Below are 25,319 nucleotides of genomic sequence, written 5' to 3' on the forward strand. Positions count from 1 at the left end.
GTAGCCTGACCCCGCTGCTTTATAGCCGGACCCCGCTGCCCTGTAGCCGGACCCCGCTGCCTTGTAGCCTGACCCCGCTGCCTTGTAGCCTGACCCCGTTGCCTTGTAGCCTGACCCCGTTGCCTTGTAGCCTGACCCCGCTGCCTTGTAGCCTGACCCCGCTGCCTTGTAGCCTGACCCCGTTGCCTTGTAGCCTGACCCCGCTGCCTTGTAGCCTGACCCCGCTGCCTTGTAGCCTGACCCCGCTGCCTTGTAGCCTGACCCCGCTGCCCTGTAGCCTGACCCCGCTGCCCTGTAGCCTGACCCCGCTGCGCTGTAGCCTGACCCCGCTGCGCTGTAGCCTGACCCCGCTGCCCTGTAGCCTGACCCCGTTGCCTTGTAGCCTGACCCCGCTGCGCTGTAGCCTGACCCCGCTATGTGTAGAAAAAAGGTTGCCAGCTCACCTCCCCATAGGTATCAAGTCCGGCACGGGCCCCCCTTCTGCTAGGGTACATCAACAGCGAAAACAGGAAAACACGGTCCAGCCAGGCTCCAGATACAAAAGGATTCTTTATTCAGTGCATGTTAAAAATGTAACACTCCACTCAGGTAGACGTGAAGCCTACGCGTTTCGGACGGTCATCTCGTCCTTAGTCATGGCTACAAGATACTGACACAGCAACACTTATAAAGCTCAATACAAACAAGGGCACCTCCCCCCTCCCAACCTCCTGAGCGTTTCCGTTCACGCCCATTTGCGGTACAATATAACTCTAAAACATTGTAATATTCATAAATAACAACATTCGCCGGTGGCAATAGTAGGTACAATTCCTGTAAACATCACACTACATCAGACTAGTTGTACAAAGTCCGAGGGAAATAAATGAAACAGTCCACATAATATCAACGAATCGTGTTCAGTCACATGACTTGGGTCACGTGATCCAACCGGGTCACGTGATCGTTTGATGTAATGCATTGCAGGTTGCTAAGTAACCCAACAACACAATTAGAGAAATATACACAGGAAAGTGGGAGTTGTCATAGAAGGGAGACCAGAGGCGAGGAGGAGTCCCATCGGCACCGCAGCGGAGACCCCCGACGGAGACCACGGGAACAACGAGTCCGGGCATCGGCGAGGATCCTCGCGGCGCAACCGAAAAAGGCTCCCCCCAACGTCACGGTAGGTGCCACTGGATCTAAATCCAAAAAATAGAGATATTAGACCAAGAAACAATGCAAAACGTTAAAATCAACAATTAATCAGTACTGTGAGTAAAAAACAATAACTTTTTTGTATAAAAATGGACAAAGACAAAGAGAGACAAAAGTGTCATAAAACCGTGAAAGTATAACGCAGTAATGATCGTATATCAAATGACACAGATGGTATAGCACAGTATTGGTCATATATCGAATAACACAGAGTAGAATAGAGCAACAAGCATGTTAAGGTTAATAATGGTACATGAGTTCTCTTCTCATGTTGAGGCCTTGCGGGAAGTGAGTACCTAGAGAAAAAATCCAATATGCCTCCCTACTGGCCAAGCGGAAACAATTTGCCATCAAAAAATTCATAAACTGTAATACGGACAACGTGGTGTATATTATACACTGCACTACTTGCAATCTTATGTATGTTGGACACACATCCCGTAAATTCAAGATACGGTTCTTAGAACACTTACGAGATATCTCTAACCCTACAGGTCGGAACCTATCAGGTGCATCACAGCACTTTGTTACATCTCACAACGGGGATGTTCAGCATTTGACCGCTTATGCCATAGAAAAAGTCCACGCAAATGTTAGAGGAGGCAATATGGCAGTCCGCTTGGCCAGTAGGGAGGCATATTGGATTTTTTCTCTAGGTACTCGCTTCCCGCAAGGCCTCAACATGAGAAGAGAACTCATGTACCATTATTAACCTTAACATGCTTGTTGCTCTATTCTACTCTGTGTTATTCGATATATGACCAATACTGTGCTATACCATCTGTGTCATTTGATATACGATCATTACTGCGTTATACTTTCACGGTTTTATGACACTTTTGTCTCTCTTTGTCTTTGTCCATTTTTATACAAAAAAGTTATTGTTTTTTACTCACAGTACTGATTAATTGTTGATTTTAACGTTTTGCATTGTTTCTTGGTCTAATATCTCTATTTTTTGGATTTAGATCCAGTGGCACCTACCGTGACGTTGGGGGGAGCCTTTTTCGGTTGCGCCGCGAGGATCCTCGCCGATGCCCGGACTCGTTGTTCCCGTGGTCTCCGTCGGGGGTCTCCGCTGCGGTGCCGATGGGACTCCTCCTCGCCTCTGGTCTCCCTTCTATGACAACTCCCACTTTCCCGTGTATATTTCTCTAATTGTGTTGTTGGGTTACTTAGCAACCTGCAATGCATTACATCAAACGATCACGTGACCCGGTTGGATCACGTGACCCAAGTCATGTGACTGAACACGATTCGTTGATATTATGTGGACTGTTTCATTTATTTCCCTCGGACTTTGTACAACTAGTCTGATGTAGTGTGATGTTTACAGGAATTGTACCTACTATTGCCACCGGCGAATGTTGTTATTTATGAATATTACAATGTTTTAGAGTTATATTGTACCGCAAATGGGCGTGAACGGAAACGCTCAGGAGGTTGGGAGGGGGGAGGTGCCCTTGTTTGTATTGAGCTTTATAAGTGTTGCTGTGTCAGTATCTTGTAGCCATGACTAAGGACGAGATGACCGTCCGAAACGCGTAGGCTTCACGTCTACCTGAGTGGAGTGTTACATTTTTAACATGCACTGAATAAAGAATCCTTTTGTATCTGGAGCCTGGCTGGACCGTGTTTTCCTGTTTTCGAGCCTGACCCCGCTGCCTTGTAGCCTGACCCCGCTGCTTTATAGCCTGACCCCGCTGCCTTGTAGCCTGACCCCGCTGCCTTGTAGCCTGACCCCGTTGCCTTGTAGCCTGACCCCGCTGCCCTGTACCCTGACCCCGTTGCCCTGTACCCTGACCCCGCTGCGCTGTAGCCTGACCCCGCTGCCTGGTAGCCTGACCCCGTTGCCTTGTAGCCTGACCCCGCTGCGCTGTAGCCTGACCCCGCTGCCCTGTAGCCTGACCCCGCTGCCTGGTAGCCTGACCCCGTTGCCTTGTAGCCTGACCCCGCTGCCCTGTAGCCTGACCCCATTGCCTTGTAGCCTGACCCCGTTGCCTTGTAGCCTGACCCCGTTGCCCTGTACCCTGACCCCGCTGCGCTGTAGCCTGACCCCGCTGCCTGGTAGCCTGACCCCGTTGCCTTGTAGTCTGACCACGCTGCCCTGTAGCCTGACCCCGTTGCCTTGTAGCCTGACCCCGTTGCCTTGTAGCGTGACCCCGCTGCCCTATAGCCTGACCCCGTTGCCTTGTAGCCTGACCCCGCTGCGCTGTAGCCTGACCCCGCTGCGCTGTAGCCTGACCCCGCTGCGCTGTAGCCTGACCCCGTTGCCTTGTAGCCTGACCCCGCTGCGCTGTAGCCTGACCCCGCTGCGCTGTAGCCTGACCCCGCTGCGCTGTAGCCTGACCCCGCTGCGCTGTAGCCTGACCCGGCTGCCTTGTACCCTGACCCTGCTGCGCTGTAGCCTGACCCGGCTGCGCTGTAGCCTGACCCGGCTGCCTTGTAGCCTGACCCCGCTGCGTTATAAACTATATTGTGTTATCACTTATCTCCCCCCATATATCAGGTCAGTGACCTCTGACCCATCAACAAATCACAGCCCTCAGAGCAGTCATGAGCCGCATGGACCACCTGAGACCCCTGAAGTGAGTAGCTATAACCCTAAGAACCTGAAGACATCCCCTCCCCCAGTAATAACCCCTCCCCATTGTACATTATAAACCCCAGGTCAGACATCTCATCCTCCTGTAATAACCCCTCCCCATTGTACATTATAACCATCATGTCACATATTTCATACTCCTATAATAACCCCTCCCCCTTGTACATTATATCCCCCAGGTCACACATCTCTTCCTCCTCCTGTAATAACCCCTCCCCCTTGTACATTCTAACCCCCAAGTCACACATCTCTTCCTCCTCCTGTAATAACCCCTCCCCCTTGTACATTATAACCTCCATGTCACACTTCTCTTCCTCCTCCTGTAATAACCCCTCCCCCTTGTACATTACCCTCTGGTCACACATTTCATATGGCTATATTAACCCCTCCCCCTTGTATATTCCAACCCCCAGGTCAGACGGCTCCTGCAGGAGATCTCCTCCACCTCTCAGTGGTTGCAGGCGGTGGAGCTGCTGCTGTCAGAACCGGCCGCCATGAAGAGTCCGGAGCTGATCCGGAAGGAGCTGAAGCAGGTGTCCATGCTGGAGAAGGAGCTGCGCTCCCGGGGCTCCTGTATACAGGGGATCCGAGGAAAAGCCCGGAAAAGCAGGAGACGGGAATGGACTGTGAGCGAGGAGACGGAGGCGAAGGTGCAGGAGGTGGAGGAGAGGTGAGGAGAAGCACGTCATCCTCCATACTGCGCACATGTAATACCAACATATAGTGCTCAGATATTACTGCAACACAGGGCTCAGATATTACTGCAACACGGGGCTCAGATATTACCACCACACAGGGCTCAGATATTACTGCCACACAGGGCTCAGATATTACTGCAACACAGGGCTCAGATATTACCACCACACAGGGCTCAGATATTACCACCACACAGGGCTCAGATATTACTGCAACACAGGGCTCAGATATTACTGCCATACAGGGCTCAGATATTACTGCAACACAGGGCTCAGATATTACTGCAACACAGGGCTCAGATAATACTGCAACACAGGGCTCAGATAATACTGCAACACAGGGCTCAGATATTACTGCAACACAGGGCTCAGATATTACTGCAACACAGGGCTCAGATATTACTGCCATACAGGGCTCAGATATTACTGCAACACGGGGCTCAGATATTACTGCAACACAGGGCTCAGATATTACTGCAACACAGGGCTCAGATATTACTGCCACACGGGGCTCAGATATTACCACCACACAGGGCTCAGATATTACCACCACACAGGGCTCAGATATTACCGCCACACGGGGCTCAGATATTACCACCACACAGGGCTCAGATATTACCACCACACAGGGCTCAGATATTACTGCAACACAGGGCTCAGATATTACTGCAACACGGGGCTCAGATATTACTGCAACACAGAGCTCAGATATTACTGCAACACAGGGCTCAGATATTACCGCCACACAGGGTTCAGATATTACCACCACACAGGGCTCAGATATCACCACCACACAGGGCTCAGATATTACTGCAACACAGGGCTCAGATATTACTGCAACACGGGGCTCAGATATTACTGCAACACAGAGCTCAGATATTACTGCAACACGGGGCTCAGATATTACTGCAACACAGGGCTCAGATATTACCACCACACAGGGCTCAGATATTACCACCAAACAGGGCTCAGATATTACTGCAACACAGGGCTCAGATATTACCACCACACAGGGCTCAGATATTACCACCACACGGGGCTCTGATATTACCACCACACGGGGCTCAGATATTACCACCACACAGGGCTCAGATATTACCACCACACAGGGCTCAGATATTACCACCACACAGGGCTCAGATATTACCACCACACAGGGCTCAGATATTACTGCCACACGGGGCTCAGATATTACTGCAACACAGGGCTCAGATATTACCACCACACAGGGCTCAGATATTACCACCACACAGGGCTCAGATATTACCACCACACAGGGCTCAGATATTACTGCAACACAGGGCTCAGATATTACCACCACACGGGGCTCAGATATCACCACCACACAGGGCTCAGATATTACCACCACACAGGGCTCAGATATTACCACCACACAGGGCTCAGATATTACCGCAACACAGGGCTCAGATATTACTGCAACACGGGGCTCAGATATTACTGCCATACAGGGCTCAGATATTACCACCACACAGGGCTCAGATATTACCACCACACAGGGCTCAGATATTACTGCAACACAGGGCTCAGATATTACCACCACACGGGGCTCAGATATTACCACCACACGGGGCTCAGATATTACCACCACACAGGGCTCAGATATTACCACCACACAGGGCTCAGATATTACTGCCACACGGGGCTTAGATATTACTGCCATACAGGGCTCAGATATTACTGCCATACGGGGCTCAGATATTACCACCACACAGGGCTCAGATATTACCACCACACAGGGCTCAGATATTACCACCACACGGGGCACAGATATTACCGCCACACAGGGCTCAGATATTACCACCACCCAGGGCTCAGATATTACCACCACACAGGGCTCAGATATTACCACCACACGGGGCTCAGATATTACTGCCACACAGGGCTCAGATATTACTGCCACACAGGGCTCAGATATTACCACCACACGGGGCACAGATATTACCACCACACGGGGCTCAGATATTACCACCACACAGGGCTCAGATATTACTGCAACACAGGGCTCAGATATTACTGCAACACAGGGCTCAGATATTACCACCACACGGGGCTCAGATATTACCACCACACGGGGCTCAGATATTACCACCACACAGGGCTCAGATATTACTGCCATACAGGGCTCAGATATTACTGCAACACAGGGCTCAGATATTACCGCCACACAGGGCTCAGATATTACCACCACACAGGGCTCAGATATTACTGCAACACAGGGCTCAGATATTACCACCACACGGGGCTCTGATATTACCACCACACAGGGCTCAGATATTACCACCACACGGGGCTCAGATATTACCACCACACAGGGCTCAGATATTACCACCACACGGGGCTCAGATATTACTGCCATACAGGGCTCAGATATTACCACCACACAGGGCTCAGATATTACCACCACACGGGGCTCAGATATTACCACCACACAGGGCTCAGATATTACCACCACCCAGGGCTCAGATATTACTGCCACACAGGGCTCAGATATTACCGCCACACGGGGCTCAGATATTACCACCACACGGGGCTCAGATATTACCACCACACGGGGCTCAGATATTACCGCCACACGGGGCTCAGATATTACCACCACACAGGGCTCAGATATTACTGCAACACAGGGCTCAGATATTACTGCAACACAGGGCTCAGATATTACCACCACACGGGGCTCAGATATTACCACCACACAGGGCTCAGATATTACTGCCACACGGGGCTCAGATATTACCACCACACGGGGCTCAGATATTACTGCCGTACAGGGCTCAGATATTACCGCCACACAGGGCTCAGATATTACCACCACACGGGGCTCAGATATTACCACCACACAGGGCTCAGATATTACCACCACCCAGGGCTCAGATATTACTGCCACACAGGGCTCAGATATTACCGCCACACGGGGCTCAGATATTACCACCACACGGGGCTCAGATATTACCACCACACGGGGCTCAGATATTACCGCCACACGGGGCTCAGATATTACCACCACACAGGGCTCAGATATTACTGCAACACAGGGCTCAGATATTACTGCAACACAGGGCTCAGATATTACCACCACACGGGGCTCAGATATTACCACCACACAGGGCTCAGATATTACTGCCACACGGGGCTCAGATATTACCACCACACGGGGCTCAGATATTACTGCCGTACAGGGCTCAGATATTACCGCCACACAGGGCTCAGATATTACCACCACACGGGGCTCAGATATTACTGACACACAGGGCTCAGATATTACCACCACACAGGGCTCAGATATTACCACCACACAGGGCTCAGATATTACCATCACACAGGGCTCAGATATTACTGCAACACAGGGCTCAGATATTACTGCAACACAGGGCTCAGATATTACCACCACACAGGGCTCAGATATTACCACCACACAGGGCTCAGATATTACCGCCACACAGGGCTCAGATATTACCGCCACACAGGGCTCAGATATTACCGCCACACAGGGCTCAGATATTACCGCCACACAGGGCTCAGATATTACCACCACACAGGGCTCAGATATTACCACCACACAGGGCTCAGATATTACCACCACACAGGGCTCAGATATTACTGCCATACAGGGCTCAGATATTACCATCACACAGGGCTCAGATATTACCACCACACGGGGCTCAGATATTACCGCCATACAGGGCTCAGATATTACTGCCACACAGGGCTCAGATATTACCACCACACTGGGCTCAGATATTACCACCACACTGGGCTCAGATATCACCACCACACAGGGCTCAGATATTACCACCACACTGGGCTCAGATATTACCACCACACTGGGCTCAGATTTTACCACCACACTGGGCTCAGATAGTATATAGCGTTATATCCTCCATCAGCGCTCGTGTCTCGCCCTCAGGTGTCAGACGCTCCAGGACGCCCTCCAGCGCAGAGTCTCGGATCTCCGGGACACCCTGGTTCTCTCCGAATTCATGAAGGTCGTACAGATGGAGGAAGAGCGGAAGAAGGAGAAGGTGAGAGCGCACAGCGAGGGGTTAACGCTCTGTATGATGGGTCATCCCTATCACTGGGGCACATATAGGGCAGATATCCATATACCGCCATACTCTGCACATATAACACCGCCCTTCTCTTGCCTCAGAGTCAGGTGACCACACAGGGTGCAGCCCCGGACCCCCCCGATATCCAGGCTGCCGGCAGATCAGAGACCTTCACCCCATTAGAGGAGCTGCAGGAAGCTGTGGAAATGCTGAACGACGCTGTGAAGGAGAGAGAGCAAGCGCTGGCTGCCTCCAGAGAGAACACAGAGCTGCACAGCAGGGTGAGGAGCCAGGTGATGGCCAGGGAAACTGTCAGCCCCAGTGCATTATCCTGGAAAATAAGCCTTATATCACAGTCCTGCATCTACTAACAACATACACAAAGGTCTGATTACACATCTCTCCAATACTTAAAAATGGCTGCACAGAGCACAGCAGTGTGAGGTCTGATTACACATCCCTCCAGGGACAATACATAACACTGGCTGCAGAGAGTACAGAGCACAGCAGTGTGAGGTCTGATTACACATCTCTCCAGGGACAATACATAACACCGACTACAGAGAGCACAGAGCACAGCAGTGTGAGGTCTGATTACACATCTCTCCAGGGACAATACATAACACTGGCTGCAGAGAGCACAGAGCACAGCAGTGTGAGGTCTGATTACACATCTCTCCAGGGACAGTACATAACACTGGCTGCAGAGAGCACAGAGCACAGCAGTGTGAGGTCTGATTACACATCTCTCCAGGGACAATACATAACACTGGCTGCACAGAACACAGAGCACAGCAGTGTGAGGTCTGATTACACATCTCTCCAGGGACAATACATAACACTGGCTGCAGAGAGCACAGAGCACAGCAGTGTGAGGTCTGATTACACATCTCTCCAGGGACAGTACATAACACTGGCTGCAGAGAGCACAGAGCACAGCAGTGTAAGGTCTGATTACACATCTCTCCAGGGACAATACACAACACTGGCTGCAGAGAGCACAGAGCACAGCAGTGTGAGGTCTGATTACACATCTCTCCAGGGACCATACATAACACTGGCTGCAGAGAGCACAGAGCACAGCAGTGTGAGGTCTGATTACACATCTCTCCAGGGACAGTACATAACACTGGCTGCAGAGAGCACAGAGCACAGCAGTGTGAGGTCTGATTACACATCTCTCCAGGGACAATACATAACACTGGCTGCAGAGAGCACAGAGCACAGCAGTGTGAGGTATAATTACACATCTCTCCAGGGACAGTACATAACACTGGCTGCAGAGAGCACAGAGCACAGCAGTGTGAGGTCTGATTACACATCTCTCCAGGGACAATACATAACACTGGCTGCAGAGAGCACAGAGCACAGCAGTGTGAGGTCTGATTACACATCTCTCCAGGGACAATACACAACACTGGCTGCAGAGAGCACAGAGCGCAGCAGTGTGAGGTCTGATTACACCTCTCCAGGGACAATACATAACACTGGCTGCAGAGAGCACAGAGCACAGCAGTGTGAGGTCTGATTACACATCTCTCCAGGGACAATACATAACACTGGCTGCAGAGAGCACAGAGCACAGCAGTGTGAGGTCTGATTACACATCTCTCCAGGGACACTACATAACACTGGCTGCAGAGAGCACAGAGCACAGCAGTGTGAGGTCTGATTACACATCTCTCCAGGGACACTACATAACACTGGCTGCAGAGAGCACAGAGCACAGCAGTGTGAGGTCTGATTACACATCTCTCCAGGGACAATACATAACGCTGGCTGCAGAGAGCACAGAGCACAGCAGTGTGAGGTCTGATTACACACCTCTCCAGGGACAATACATAACGCTGGCTGCAGAGAGCACAGAGCACAGCAGTGTGAGGTATGATTACACATCTCTCCAGGGACAATACATAACACTGGCTGCAGAGAGCACAGAGCACAGCAGTGTGAGGTCTGATTACACACCTCTCCAGGGACAATACATAGCACTGGCTGCAGTCTCATGGTCACCCCTGCTAATAGATCCCTTTAACCCCCCTCCTCTAACCCTACAGCCCCCTAGAGCCTGGCCCTGGGGTGACATGTAGGTGCATGTGTCTTGCAGGTGTCAGCCTTGTGGCAGATGATGGAGGCCGCTCGCGCCAATCTCCAGGATATCCGGTCCCAGCTGGAGGTGACACAGGAGGAGATTGTGGCCGTGAAGAAGGAGACGGAGCTGAGGGATCTGCGGGAAGTGTCCAGGCAGCAGCAGCAGGTGGAGGTGAGATGTCAGAGCCGCTGCAGGGCCAATCACAGAGCAGCAGCGGGATTATAATCTACAGTAATTCACCTGTAGAAGGATATGTCAAAGACGATCGGGCCGGAGGTGAGAAGGCTGCAGGAGAGGAGGGAGAAGCTGCAGCACCTCTGTCCAGCCCAGAGCAGCAGCATGGAGGACGCACTGACCACATGGACAGACATACAGAACCTCATGGAGCAGAACCAGGAGAAGCTACAGAGGACGCAGCAACTCCGAGAGTTCTTCCACCGCTACCTGGGGATGATGTACGTCTCTGGATAATCTGCCCCTCCTGTGCTCTGTATAATCCCCTCCTGTGCTCTGTGTAATCCCCTCCTGTGCTCTGTGTAATCCCCTCCTGTGCTCTGTATAATCCCCTCCTGTGCTCTGTATAATCCCCTCCTGTGCTCTGTATAATCCCCCCTGTTCTTTGTATAATCCCCTCCTGTGCTCTATGTAATCCCCTCCTGTGCTGTGTATAATCCCCTCCTGTGCTGTGTATAATCCCCTCCTGTGCTGTGTATAATCCCCTCCTGTGCTCTGTATAATCCCCCCTGTTCTTTGTATAATCGCCTCCTGTGCTCTGTATAATCCCCTCCTGTGCTCTGTATAATCCCCTCCTGTGCTGTGTATAATCCCCTCCTGTGCTCTGTATAATCTCTGTATAATCCCCTCTGTATAATCCCCTCCTGTGCTCTGTATAATCCCCTCTGTATAATCTCTGTATAATCCCCTCCTGTGCTGTGTATAATCCCCTCCTGTGCTCTGTATAATCCCCTCCTGTGCTCTGTATAATCCCCTCCTGTGCTCTGTATAATCCCCCCTGTTCTTTGTATAATCCCCTCCTGTGCTCTATGTAATCCCCTCCTGTGCTGTGTATAATCCCCTCCTGTGCTGTGTATAATCCCCTCCTGTGCTGTGTATAATCCCCTCCTGTGCTCTGTATAATCCCCCCTGTTCTTTGTATAATCGCCTCCTGTGCTCTGTATAATCCCCTCCTGTGCTCTGTATAATCCCCTCCTGTGCTGTGTATAATCCCCTCCTGTGCTCTGTATAATCTCTGTATAATCCCCTCTGTATAATCCCCTCCTGTGCTCTGTATAATCCCCTCTGTATAATCTCTGTATAATCCCCTCCTGTGCTGTGTATAATCCCCTCCTGTGCTCTGTATAATCCCCTCCTGTGCTGTGTATAATCCCCTCCTGTGCTGTGTATAATCCCCTCCTGTGCTGTGTATAATCCCTTCCTGTGCTGTGTATAATCCCTTCCTGTGCTGTGTATAATCCCTTCCTGTGCTCTGTATAATCCCCTCCTGTGCTCTGTATAATCTCTGTATAATCCCCTCCTGTGCTCTGTATAATCCCCTCCTGTGCTCTGTATAATCTCTGTATAATCCCCTCCTGTGCTCTGTATAATCTCTGTATAATCTCCTCCTGTGCTCTGTATAATCTCTGTATAATCCTCTCCTGTGCTCTGTATAATCTCTGTATAATCCCCTCCTGTGCTCTGTATAATCTCCTCCTGTGCTCTGTATAATCTCTGTATAATCCCCTCCTGTGCTCTGTATAATCTCCTCCAGTGCTCTGTATAATCCTCTCCTGTGCTCTGTATAATCTCTGTATAATCTCCCCCAGTGCTCTGTATAATCCTCTCCTGTGCTCTGTATAATCTCTGTATAATCCCCTCCTGTGCTCTGTATAATCTCCTCCTGTGCTCTGTATAATCTCTGTATAATCCCCTCCTGTGCTCTGTATAATCTCCTCCAGTGCTCTGTATAATCCTCTCCTGTGCTCTGTATAATCTCTGTATAATCTCCCCCAGTGCTCTGTATAATCCTCTCCTGTGCTCTGTATAATCCCCTCTGTATAATCCCCTCTGTATAATCTCCTCTCATGCCTCTTTCCTCTTTGCACAGATCCTGGACGGAGGTCACCAGGGGTCGGATCCTATCCTGCAGCCCCCGCGGACGTCTCAGCGCTCGGCAGCGGGAGGATCTAGAGAGGACGATGGAGCAGAAACTGAAGGAGTTTGAGTCCTTGGCCGGGATTGGCTGGAGGCTGATTGGAGAGGATCATCTCTTGGCGCAGACGGTGAGGGTGATGGTTCCTGACGGATCTCTTTATTCTTTATGAACGATCATAATAATTGACCTCATGATATTCCCACAGATTAGGGAACGTCTGGAGGAGGTGCAGGGGCTTCTCAGCTGGCTACTCATGCGCTGGAGATGCCAGAAGCGGCAGAGGATTATGGGTAATCCAGCGCAAGAAAAGAGCGAAGCGGCTGATCACACCGATGTCACAACAGTGTGTAACGGATAGGACTGTGACTATGGATATTTATAATCCCATATCATAATATAATCTCATAACACAGTATACCATATAACCAAATGACCCCTTATCACTGTATAATCCCATAACACAATGTATAATCCCATATCACCATATAATCCCATAACACAATATATAACGTATAATCCCATAACACAATATATAATCCCATATCACTGTATAATCCCATAACACAATATATAACATATAATCCCATATCACTGAATTATCCCAAATCACTGTGTAATCCCATAGCACAATATATAACGTATAATCCCATATGACTGTGTAATCCCTTGTGTTATGATTTGTATAATCCCATGTGTTATGCTTCTCCCGTGTAGCACTACATTGAAGCCCCCTGTAATCCCCTGTATCCGCAGGACGCGGCGCGCACTCCCCTCAGCTCCGCAGCTGTAGATGAATTTGAGTGTCCGGAAGATGAGGAGGCAGCTCCCCCGCCGGCCCCCAGGGGCCCCACACTCCGCAGATACAGAAGGAGGGCGCTCAGTCCGATCCTGTTCCAGCCCCCGTCCTGCAGACCCCCAGACATAGAGGAGGGGGTACCAGAGAGTGGCCCCAGGAAGTGCGGCAGGGGGCCCCTGTGGCTGGAGCCCAAGAATCTGCCCACAGGATCCGCGAGTCCTGAGCCCAAGGAAGAAGCCGTCATCATGGTGAGAGGGGAGCAGGGACCCCCACAGAGGGGGGAGGGGGGGTAATAGCTGCACACGGACCCCACATCCCTGTTACCCCTCATGTGACCCCCCGTGTCTCTTCCTCCCCCCCGCGCAGCCCCCCTCCCCCCACAGGTCCTTCTGGAGGCGCTGTCAGGGCCTCATAGGGGGAACATTCGGGAGCCTAAAGAGAAAGAAACGCAACTCACTGCCAGTGGTGGAGGAGGTAACCGACCAATCAGAGTGCAGCGTGCGGTGCCAGCTAACACACTAACCCCTGGGACAAGGAGGATGAGAGTACTACTCCACCTCCACAACGGAGTAACATCAGGTCTTATACTCCACTCACAGCCAGAGCTGCAGTCACAGTTCTGTCTTGTCTTATACTCCACTCACAGCCAGAGCTGCAGTCACAGTTCTGTCTTGTCTTATACTCCAGTCACAGCCAGAGCTGCAGTCACAGTTCTGTCTTGTCTTATACTCCACTCACAGCCAGAGCTGCAGTCACAGTTCTGTCTTGTCTTATACTCCACTCACAGCCAGAGCTGCAGTCACAGTTCTGTCTTGTCTTATACTCCACTCACAGCCAGAGCTGCAGTCACAGTTCTGTCTTGTCTTATACTCCACTCACATCCAGAGCTGCAGTCACAGTTCTGTCTTGTCTTATACTCCAGTCACAGCCAGAGCTGCAATCACAGTTCTGTCATGTCTTATACTCCAGTCACAGCCAGAGCTGCAGTCACAGTTCTGTCTTGTCTTATACTCCACTCACATCCAAAGCTGCAGTCACAGTCCTGTCTTGTGTTATACTCCAGTCACAGCCAGAGCTGCAGTCACAGTTCTGTCTTGTCTTATACTCCAGTCACAGCCAGAGCTGCAGTCACAGTTCTGTCTTGTCTTATACTCCAGTCATTGCCAGAGCTGCAGTCACAGTTCTGTCTTGTCTTATACTCCACTCACATCCAGAGCTGCAGTCACAGTTCTGTCTTGTGTTATACTCCAGTCACAGCCAGAGCTGCAGTCACAGTTCTGTCTTGTCTTATACTCCAGTCACAGCCAGAGCTGCAGTCACAGTTTTGTCTTGTCTTATACTCCAGTCACAGCCAGAGCTGCAGTCACAGTTCTGTCTTGTCTTATACTCCAGTCACAGCCAGAGCTGCAGTCACAGTTCTGTCTTGTCCTTATACTCCACTCACATCCAGAGCTGCAGTCACAGTTCTGTCTTGTGTTATACTCCAGTCACAGCCAGAGCTGCAGTCACAGTTCTGTCTTGTCTTATAATCCAGTCACAGCCAGAGCTGCAGTCACAGTTCTGTCTTGTCTTATACTCCAGTCACAGCCAGAGCTGCAGTCACAGTTCTGTCTTGTCTTATACTCCACTCACATCCAGAGCTGCAGTCACAGTTCTGTCTTGTGTTATACTCCAGTCACAGTTCTGTCTTGTCTTATACTCCAGTCACAGCCAGAGCTGCAGTCACAGTTTTGTCTTGTCTTATACTCCAGTCACAGCCAGAGCTGCAGTCACATTTCTGTCTTGTGTTATACTCCACTCACAGCCAGAGCTGCAGTCACATTTCTGTCTTGTCTTATACTCCACTCACATCCAGAGCTGCAGTCACATTTCTGTCTTGTCTTATACTCCAGTCACAGCCAGAGCTGCAGTCACAATTCTGTCTTGTGTTATACTCCAGTCACAGCCAGAGCTGCAGTCACAGTTCTGTCTTGTCTTATACTCCAGTCACAGCCAGAGCTGCAGTCACATTTCTGTCTTGTCTTATACTCCACTCACATCCAGAGCTGCAGTCACATTTCTGTCTTGTCTTATACTCCAGTCACAGCCAGAGCTGCAGTCACAGTTCTGTCTTGTCTTATACTCCAGTCACAGCCAGAGCTGCAGTCACAGTTCTGTCTTGTCTTATACTCCAGTCACAGCCAGAGCTGCAGTCACAGTTCTGTCTTGTGTTATACTCCAGTCACAGCCAGAGCTGCAGTCACATTTCTGTCTTGTCTTATACTCCACTCACATCCAGAGCTGCAGTCACAGTTCTGTCTTGTCTTATACTCCAGTCACAGCCAGAGCTGCAGTCACAGTTCTGTCTTGTCTTATACTCCAGTCACATCCAGAGCTGCAGTCACAGTTCTGTCTTGTCTTATACTCCAGTCACATCCAGAGCTGCAGTCACAGTTCTGTCTTGTCTTATACTCCAGTCACACGTCTATTATACCTTCTATTTAACAATTCTATCGGGTATTTCCCGTTTCTGTTATATTATGCCTATGAGACTGTAGAATGTTGATTGCAGCCTTGGATGTGACTGGAGTATACACCACAGGCTGGTGTTGTGGCTCTTGGTGTGACTGGAGTATGAGGACAGGGTTACTCCAGGTCACGTGTAGGATGGTGATTGCAGCTCTTGGTGTGACTGGAGTATGAGGACAGGGTTACTCCAGGTCACATGTAGGATGGTGTTTGCAGCTCTTGGTGTGACTGGAGTATGAGGACAGGGTTACTCCAGGTCACGTGTAGGATGGTGATTGCAGCTCTTGGTGTGACTGGAGTATGAGGACAGGGTTACTCCAGGTCATGTGTAGAATGGTCATTGCAGCTCTTGGTGTGACTGGAGTATGAGGACAGGGTTACTCCAGGTCACGTGTAGAATGGTGATTGTTGCAGCTCTTGGTGTGACTGGAGTATGAGGACAGGGTTACTCCAGGTCATGTGTAGGATGGTGTTTGCAGCTCTTGGTGTGACTGGAGTATGAGGACAGGGTTACTCCAGGTCATGTGTAGGATGGTGATTGCAGCTCTTGGAGTGACTGGAGTATGAGGACAGGGTTACTCCAGGTCACATGTAGGATGGTGTTTGCAGCTCTTGGTGTGACTGGAGTATGAGGACAGGGTTACTCCAGGTCACATGTAGAATGGTGATTGTTGCAGCTCTTGGTGTGACTGGAGTATGAGGACAGGGTTACTCCAGGTCACATGTAGGATGGTGTTTGCAGCTCTTGGTGTGACTGGAGTATGAGGACAGGGTTACTCCAGGTCTTGAGGTGATGGACGCTGAGGATAGAGTTGTATCTTCTCCCTCCTCCTGGTGTTGTGGTGGTCCCTTCCTCAGGGGTCCTGACGCTCCAGGGGGGTCCTGCATGTGGTGGTCTTGCTGTGATTTCCTGGTCTTGTGGCCACTAGGGGGCAGTGTCACTCTCCTAACTTGTGTCTCTACAGCCATTATACACCGATGCCGCGTCTCCTGCTCAGCTCTGACTTATCCCGAGACTTTTCTAACCTCCCCCTAATTAGACTTCAGGTAAACAGGCGAGGGGCCGGGGCGTCCTCTTAAAGGGGCAGGTCCTTAAAGGAACAATGACTAATAATGTGTATTAAAAAAAAACATGCTGGAAATATAAAATCCTGTCATCCTCATATCCATATGTATTATTACCTTTCTACCCAGAAACCCCATCACCCCCCCCTACCCAGACATCCCATCGCCCCCCCCACCCAGACATCCCATCGCCCCCCCACCCAGACATCCCATCGCCCCCCCTACCCAGACATCCCATCGCCCCCCCCTACCCAGAAACCTCATCACCCCCCCACCCAGACATCCCATCACCCCCCCACCCAGACATCCCATCGCCCCTCCCACCCCCCCACCCAGACATCCCATCACCCCCCCCTACACAGACATCCCATCACCCCCCCCCCCCACCCAGACATCCCATCACCCCCCCCACCCAGACATCCCATCGCCCATCCCATCGCCCCCCCCTACCCAGAAACCTCATCACCCCCCCACCCAGACATCCCATCACCCCCCCACCCAGACATCCCATCGCCCCTCCCACCCCCCCACCCAGACATCCCATCACCCCCCCCTACACAGACATCCCATCACCCCCCCCACCCAGACATCCCATCGCCCCCCCCCTACCCAGACATCCCATCGCCCCCCCTACCCAGACATCCCATCGCCCCCCCCTACCCAGACATCCCATCGCCCCCCCCTACCCAGACATCCCATCGCCCCCCCCTACCCAGAAACCTCATCACCCCCCCACCCAGACATCCCATCACCCCCCCACCCAGACATCCCATCGCCCCTCCCACCCCCCCCTACACAGACATCCCATCACCCCCCCCTACACAGACATCCCATCACCCCCCCCCCCACCCAGACATCCCATCACCCCCCCCACCCAGACATCCCATCGCCCATCGCATCGCCCCCCCCTACCCAGAAACCTCATCACCCCCCCACCCAGACATCCCATCACCCCCCCACCCAGACATCCCATCGCCCCTCCCACCCAGACATCCCATCACCCCCCCCTACACAGACATCCCATCACCCCCCCCCCACCCAGACATCCCATCACCCCCCCCACCCAGACATCCCATCGCCCATCCCATCGCCCCCCCCTACCCAGAAACCTCATCACCCCCCAACCCAGACATCCCATCACCCCCCCCAACCCAGACATCCCATCGCCCCCCCCCCCCACCCAGACATCCCATCGCCCCCCCCCCCACCCAGACATCCCATCGCCCCCCCCCCACCCAGACATCCCATCGCCCCCCCCCCACCCAGACATCCCATCGCCCCCCCCTACCCAGACATCCCATCACCCCCCCCTACCCAGACATCCCATCACCCCCCCCTACCCAGACATCCCATCACCCCCCCCCTACCCAGACATCTCATCACCCCCCCCTACCCAGACATCCCATCCTCTTCCTACCCAGACATCCCATCGCCCCCCCCCTACCCAGACATCCCATCCTCTTCTTACCCAGACATCCCATCACCCTCCTACCCAGACATCCCATCACCCCCCCCACCCAGACATCCCATCACCTCCCCTACCCAGACATCCCATCCTCTTCCTGCCCAGACATCCCATCACCCCCCCCCTACCCAGATATCCCATCACCTCCCCTACCCAGACATCCCATCACCCCCCCCTACCCAGACATCCCATCACCCCCCCCTACCCAGACATCCCATCACCCCCCCCTACCCAGATATCCCATCACCTCCCCTACCCAGACATCCCATCACCCCCCCCTACCCAGACATCCCATCACCCCCCCCTACCCAGACATCCCATCGCCCCCCCCCCACCCAGACATCCCATCGCCCCCCCCCCCACCCAGACATCCCATCGCCCCCCCCCACCCAGACATCCCATCGCCCCCCCCCCACCCAGACATCCCATCGCCCCCCCCCCACCCAGACATCCCATCGCCCCCCCCCCACCCAGACATCCCATCGCCCCCCCCCCACCCAGACATCCCATCGCCCCCCCCCCCTACCCAGACATCCCATCACCCCCCCACCCAGACATCCCATCACCCCCCCCCTACCCAGACATCCCATCACCCCCCCCCCTACCCAGACATCCCATCACCCCCCCTACCCAGACATCTCATCACCCCCCCCTACCCAGACATCCCATCCTCTTCCTACCCAGACATCCCATCGCCCCCCCCCTACCCAGACATCCCATCCTCTTCTTACCCAGACATCCCATCACCCCCCCCACCCAGACATCCCATCGCCCCCCCCCCACCCAGACATCCCATCGCCCCCCCCCTACCCAGACATCCCATCACCCCCCCACCCAGACATCCCATCACCCCCCCCCCTACCCAGACATCCCATCACCCCCCCCCCTACCCAGACATCCCATCACCCCCCCTACCCAGACATCTCATCACCCCCCCCTACCCAGACATCCCATCCTCTTCTTACCCAGACATCCCATCACCCCCCCCCACCCAGACATCCCATCACCTCCCCTACCCAGACATCCCATCACCCCCCCCCTACCCAGACATCCCATCACCCCCCCTACCCAGACATCTCATCACCCCCCCCTACCCAGACATCCCATCCTCTTCCTACCCAGACATCCCATCACCCCCCCTACCCAGACATCTCATCACCCCCCCCTACCCAGACATCCCATCCTCTTCTTACCCAGACATCCCATCACCCCCCCCACCCAGACATCCCATCGCCCCCCCCCACCCAGACATCCCATCGCCCCCCCCCTACCCAGACATCCCATCACCCCCCCACCCAGACATCCCATCACCCCCCCCCTACCCAGACATCCCATCACCCCCCCCCCTACCCAGACATCCCATCACCCCCCCACCCAGACATCCCATCACCCCCCCTACCCAGACATCTCATCACCCCCCCCTACCCAGACATCCCATCCTCTTCTTACCCAGACATCCCATCACCCCCCCACCCAGACATCCCATCACCTCCCCTACCCAGACATCCCATCACCCCCCCCTACCCAGACATCCCATCACCCCCCCCTACCCAGACATCCCATCACCCCCCCCTACCCAGACATCCCATCACCCCCCCCTACCCAGACATCCCATCACCCCCCCCTACCCAGACATCCCATCACCCCCCCTACCCAGACATCCCATCACCCCCCCCCACCCAGACATCCCATCACCCCCCCCACCCAGACATCCCATCACCCCCCCCTACCCAGACATCCCATCACCCCCCCCTACCCAGACATCCCATCACCCCCCCCCACCCAGACATCCCATCACCCCCCCCTACCCAGACATCCCATCACCCCCCCCTACACAGACATCCCATCACCCCCCCCCTACCCAGACATCCCATCACCCCCCCCTACCCAGACATCCCATCACCCCCCCCTACCCAGACATCCCATCACCCCCCCCTACCCAGACATCCCATCACCCCCCCTACCCAGACATCCCATCACCCCCCCCTACCCAGACATCCCATCACCCCCCCCTACCCAGACATCCCATCACCCCCCCCTACCCAGACATCCCATCACCCCCCCCTACCCAGACATCCCATCACCCCCCCCTACCCAGACATCCCATCACCCCCCCCTACCCAGACATCCCATCGCCCTCCTGCCCAGACATCCCATCACCCCCCCCTACCCAGACATCCCATCGCCCTCCTGCCCAGACATCTCACCGCACTGATACCTCATCGCCCTCTCATGTTCAGGTCTGTCTCCCTTTATATCCAGGTGAGCTCTTATCTTGGCATTATGGAGGAAGCACAGAACAGGTATGACAGCCAGAGCGCGCCACCAGTGTCCAAGAGCGCGCCACCAGTGTCCAAGAGCGCGCCACCAGTGTCCAAGAGCGCGCCACCAGTGTCCAAGAGCGCGCCACCAGTGTCCAAGACCACGTCCACCTCCGGACACAACAACCCCCCTGCCCAATGTGAATCTTCCTCTGGTCCTTTACCAAAGATCAGGTCCAGCATGTTTTTCAAGAGCCTGAGAAGGAAGGAGAAGGCTCAGAGTGTCACAATACAGGGGATTATGGGACTTTACAGAACTCCCACCAAAGACACCCCGAGGTACGAGACCTCCACGTGGCCCCCGAAGCAGGAGAAAGCCCTCCCAACCTTGGGGACAAATATTGAGCTGGATACATTTCTCAGCTATGTGAAGAATCCCCTCAGCGGGGACATCGATGCAGAATGTGGATCTGGACCTAAAAAACTGGAGCCAAAAAACCCCGTGCCCACATCTTGTCCCCGTCTTACCATAGGTAGCATTCTGACCCTACAGATCTCCAAAGATCCTCCTATAATGGACAACGTCCACGATACAATGACAGTAATGTCCGTGGACGACTCTGGAAATCCCCACCATGTATTTCCTGAAGAAGACCCAAAACCCAAACCCAAAGTGACTGAGGAGATAACACAACCTCCTACGGTTACCGGAAACGGTCAATGGTCATGCACCAAAACTTGGCTGGACGCCCTGGCTAGTAGCCCCGGGTATTGTAGGCAGAACATTCACGGCTATGGCAACTCCAAAGAATATTCCCAGGATTCTCAAGACTTGGAGGACCTCATCGAGAACTTTGAGATAGATAAACTTTCCCCTATTATCCTGCAGCACCCTGACTGGAACATACAAGACGAAACCTTGACCTCACACGGGAGCTTTGAAGCTTCTTCTCCAATCTGTGACATCTCAACTACCACATGTGACAATGAAGGATCTACCACATTATCTCCAGTCCTACACAAGACACACGAGAAAACCACATTATCTTCAGTCCATGGAGAGACTGACGAAGGAGCTACCATAATATCTCCAGTCCTACACAAGACACACAAGAAAACCACATTATCTTCAGTCCATGGAGAGACTGACGAAGGAGCTACCATAATATCTACAGTCCTACACAAGACACACGAGAAAACCACATTATCTTCAGTCCATGGAGAGACTGACGAAGGAGCTACCATAATATCTCCAGTCCTACACAAGACACACAAGAAAACCACATTATCTTCAGTCCATGGACAGACTGACGAAGGAGCTGCCATAATATCTCCAGTCCTACACGAGACACACGAGAAAACCACATTATCTTCAGTCCATGGAGAGACTGACGAAGGAGCTACCATAATACCTCCAGTCCTACACGAGACACACGAGAAAACCACATTATCTTCAGTCCATGGACAGACTGACGAAGGAGCTACCATAAAACCTCCAGTCCTACACGAGAAAACCACATTATCTTCAGTCCATGGAGAGACTGACGAAGGAGCTACCATAACATCTCCAGTCCTACACGAGACACACAAGAAAACCACATTATCTTCAGTCCATGGACAGACTGACGAAGGAGCTACCATAAAACCTCCAGTCCTACACGAGAAAACCACATTATCTTCAGTCCATGGACAGACTGACGAAGGAGCTACCATAATATCTCCAGTCCTACACGAGACACACAAGAAAACCACATTATCTTCAGTCCATGGACAGACTGACGAAGGAGTTACCATAATACCTCCAGTCCTACACGAGAAAACCACATTATCTTCAGTCCATGGACAGACTGACGAAGGAGCTACCATAATACCTCCAGTCCTACACGAGACACACGAGAAAACCACATTATCTTCAGTCCATGGAGAGACTGACGAAGGAGCTACCATAATACCTCCAGTCCTACACGAGACACACGAGAAAACCACATTATCTTCAGTTCATGGAGAGACCGAAAAAGGAGCTTTCTTATCATCTCCAGTCTTTCGAGAGATGGAAGAAGACGATACCACATTATTTTCAGTCCGAAGAGGGACCAAAGGAGGTGCGATAACATCTCTGCACTTCCAAGAGACAGATATAGGAGCTACCACCCTTTCTCCAGTCCTTCAAGAGAGCAGAGCTTACTGTGTAACACAACGTCCTGGTGCTGGACAACCAACATCTACATCTTCCTCTAACCGCTTCCTACACACCTATGGACCCTCCCATCATCTACGTGACCACCTCAACACCACAGACACGTCACCTGCTAAAAGGATATGCACCAAGGCCAGCTCAGCTCCAGAAGTTCTCCATCCAGACCATGAATTCTTGGAGAACGATGATGAAGAGCTGGAAGGGATCTGGAATAACGCTAAGAAGGTTCCCCAAGTGTGTCCACCGCAGATAACCTACAACATGGCGCCAAAAGCGATGGTAGCAAGTGGTATCCCTTCACTGAAAAAGGACTGGTGCCGAGAAGCCGGCGGCCGGGTAGTTATGGGGGCTGAGAAGAACATGTTGGTGGCTACATTCACTCTGCCGGCCTCTGCCATGTTATCTACAGGGTTAGAGACGGATAACAGACCCAAAACCTGGAAGAACAGTCAAAGTTCAGTCCTGGACCTCGAAGAGAACTGCAGGGCAAGTCCAAAGACTCCTCCACCGCAGACTGGAGAACGAGCCGCCACATCCAAGGTAAGAAAGTCACCAATGTGTCTATAGGACTGTGCCATACAATATCTAGGTTTCTATAAGGCTCCTCCGCCTGTATCAGGGGTGCAGGAGGTTCTCTAGGTATGGGACTCTATAGGTTCTCTGGGTATGGGACTCTATAGGTTCTCCGGGTATGGGACTCTATAGGTTCTCCGGGTACGGGACTCTATAGGTTCTCCGGGTACGGGACTCTATAGGTTCTCCGGGTACGGGACTCTATAGGTTCTCCGGGTACGGGACTCTATAGGTTCTCCGGGTACGGGACTCTATAGGTTCTCCGGGTACGGGACTCTATAGGTTCTCCGGGTACGGGACTCTATAGGTTCTCCGGGTACGGGACTCTATAGGTTCTCCGGGTACGGGACTCTATAGGTTCTCCGGGTACGGGACTCTATAGGTTCTCCGGGTACGGGACTCTATAGGTTCTCCGGGTACGGGACTCTATAGGTTCTCCGGGTACGGGACTCTATAGGTTCTCCGGGTACGGGACTCTATAGGTTCTCCGGGTACGGGACTCTATAGGTTCTCCGGGTACGGGACTCTATAGGTTCTCCGGGTACGGGACTCTATAGGTTCTCCGGGTACGGGACTCTATAGGTTCTCCGGGTACGGGACTCTATAGGTTCTCCGGGTACGGGACTCTATAGGTTCTCCGGGTACGGGACTCTATAGGTTCTCCGGGTACGGGACTCTATAGGTTCTCCGGGTACGGGACTCTATAGGTTCTCCAGGTATGTGACGCCTCCACTGGTACTTTGAGTGTTTTTGATACTTTTTATACGATCTGATTCTTATTGTTGCAGGTAACCAGGAAACGTGACTTTCTCTTGATGGAGGGCTTGTTAGAAAAGAAACATGTCCTGCAAGCCGGGGGCCGTAAGGTAAGTGGAATGTGGCAGGGGATTAGGGTTGGGCAGTGGTATTGGATGCTGCCTCTTAGTGGCCAGTACCCCATGCTTCTTGTCAGCACTTCTTGTAAGAGGCCGGTACACGACACTGCCTGTAAGTGGGCAGTACCTGACAAACAACCGGTACCCAACACTTCCCGTCAGCGGCCGGTACACGTGGCTGCCTCTCAGTGGCCAGTACCCGATGTTTCTTGTCAGCACGTGGTATCTGACATTTCTTGTGGGCAGTACCAGCCGGTACCCAACACTTCCCGTCAGCGGCCAGTACACGTGGTTGCCTCTCAGTGGGCAGTACATGACATTTCTTGTCAGTGGCCAGTACACGTGGCTGCCTCTCAGTGAGCAGTACCCCATGTTTCTTGTCAGTGGCCAGTACACGTGGCTGCCTCTCAGTGAGCAGTACCCCATGTTTCTTGTCAGTGGCCAGTACACGTGGTTGCCTCTCAGTGGGCAGTACCCGATGTTTCTTGTCAGTGGCCAGTACACGTGGCTGCCTCTCAGTGAGCAGTACCCCATGTTTCTTGTCAGTGGCCGCTACACGTGGCTGCCTCTCAGTGAGCAGTACCCCATGTTTCTTGTCAGTGGCCAGTACACGTGGCTGCCTCTCAGTGAGCAGTACCCCATGTTTCTTGTCAGTGGCCAGTACACGTGGCTGCCTCTCAGTGAGCAGTACCCCATGTTTCTTGTCAGTGGCCGGTACACGTGGCTGTCTCTCAGTGGGCAGTACCCGATGTTTCTTGTCAGTGGCCGGTA

At 52.7% G+C, this 25,319-nt stretch overlaps 1 protein-coding gene across 2 annotated transcripts in view; it reads left to right on the forward strand.

Moving 5' to 3' along the window:
* Positions 1-25,319, forward strand: part of LOC140120829 (uncharacterized) — a 56,669-nt gene that overhangs the window by 25,650 nt on the left and 5,700 nt on the right. For both annotated transcript variants that reach the window (XM_072139799.1, XM_072139800.1), the window contains 11 exons: positions 3,707-3,785; positions 4,216-4,472; positions 8,423-8,537; positions 8,666-8,845; positions 10,672-10,827; positions 10,903-11,111; positions 12,761-12,935; positions 13,014-13,151; positions 13,562-13,852; positions 20,905-23,640; positions 24,462-24,539. In XM_072139799.1, coding sequence (XP_071995900.1) covers positions 3,707-3,785; positions 4,216-4,472; positions 8,423-8,537; positions 8,666-8,845; positions 10,672-10,827; positions 10,903-11,111; positions 12,761-12,935; positions 13,014-13,151; positions 13,562-13,852; positions 20,905-23,640; positions 24,462-24,539 — 4,414 coding nt within the window. The remainder of the gene's footprint in view (positions 1-3,706; positions 3,786-4,215; positions 4,473-8,422; positions 8,538-8,665; positions 8,846-10,671; positions 10,828-10,902; positions 11,112-12,760; positions 12,936-13,013; positions 13,152-13,561; positions 13,853-20,904; positions 23,641-24,461; positions 24,540-25,319) is intronic.

This window comes from Engystomops pustulosus, chromosome 3, assembly GCF_040894005.1.
Source record: "Engystomops pustulosus chromosome 3, aEngPut4.maternal, whole genome shotgun sequence".
Classification (NCBI taxonomy): domain Eukaryota; kingdom Metazoa; phylum Chordata; class Amphibia; order Anura; family Leptodactylidae; genus Engystomops; species Engystomops pustulosus.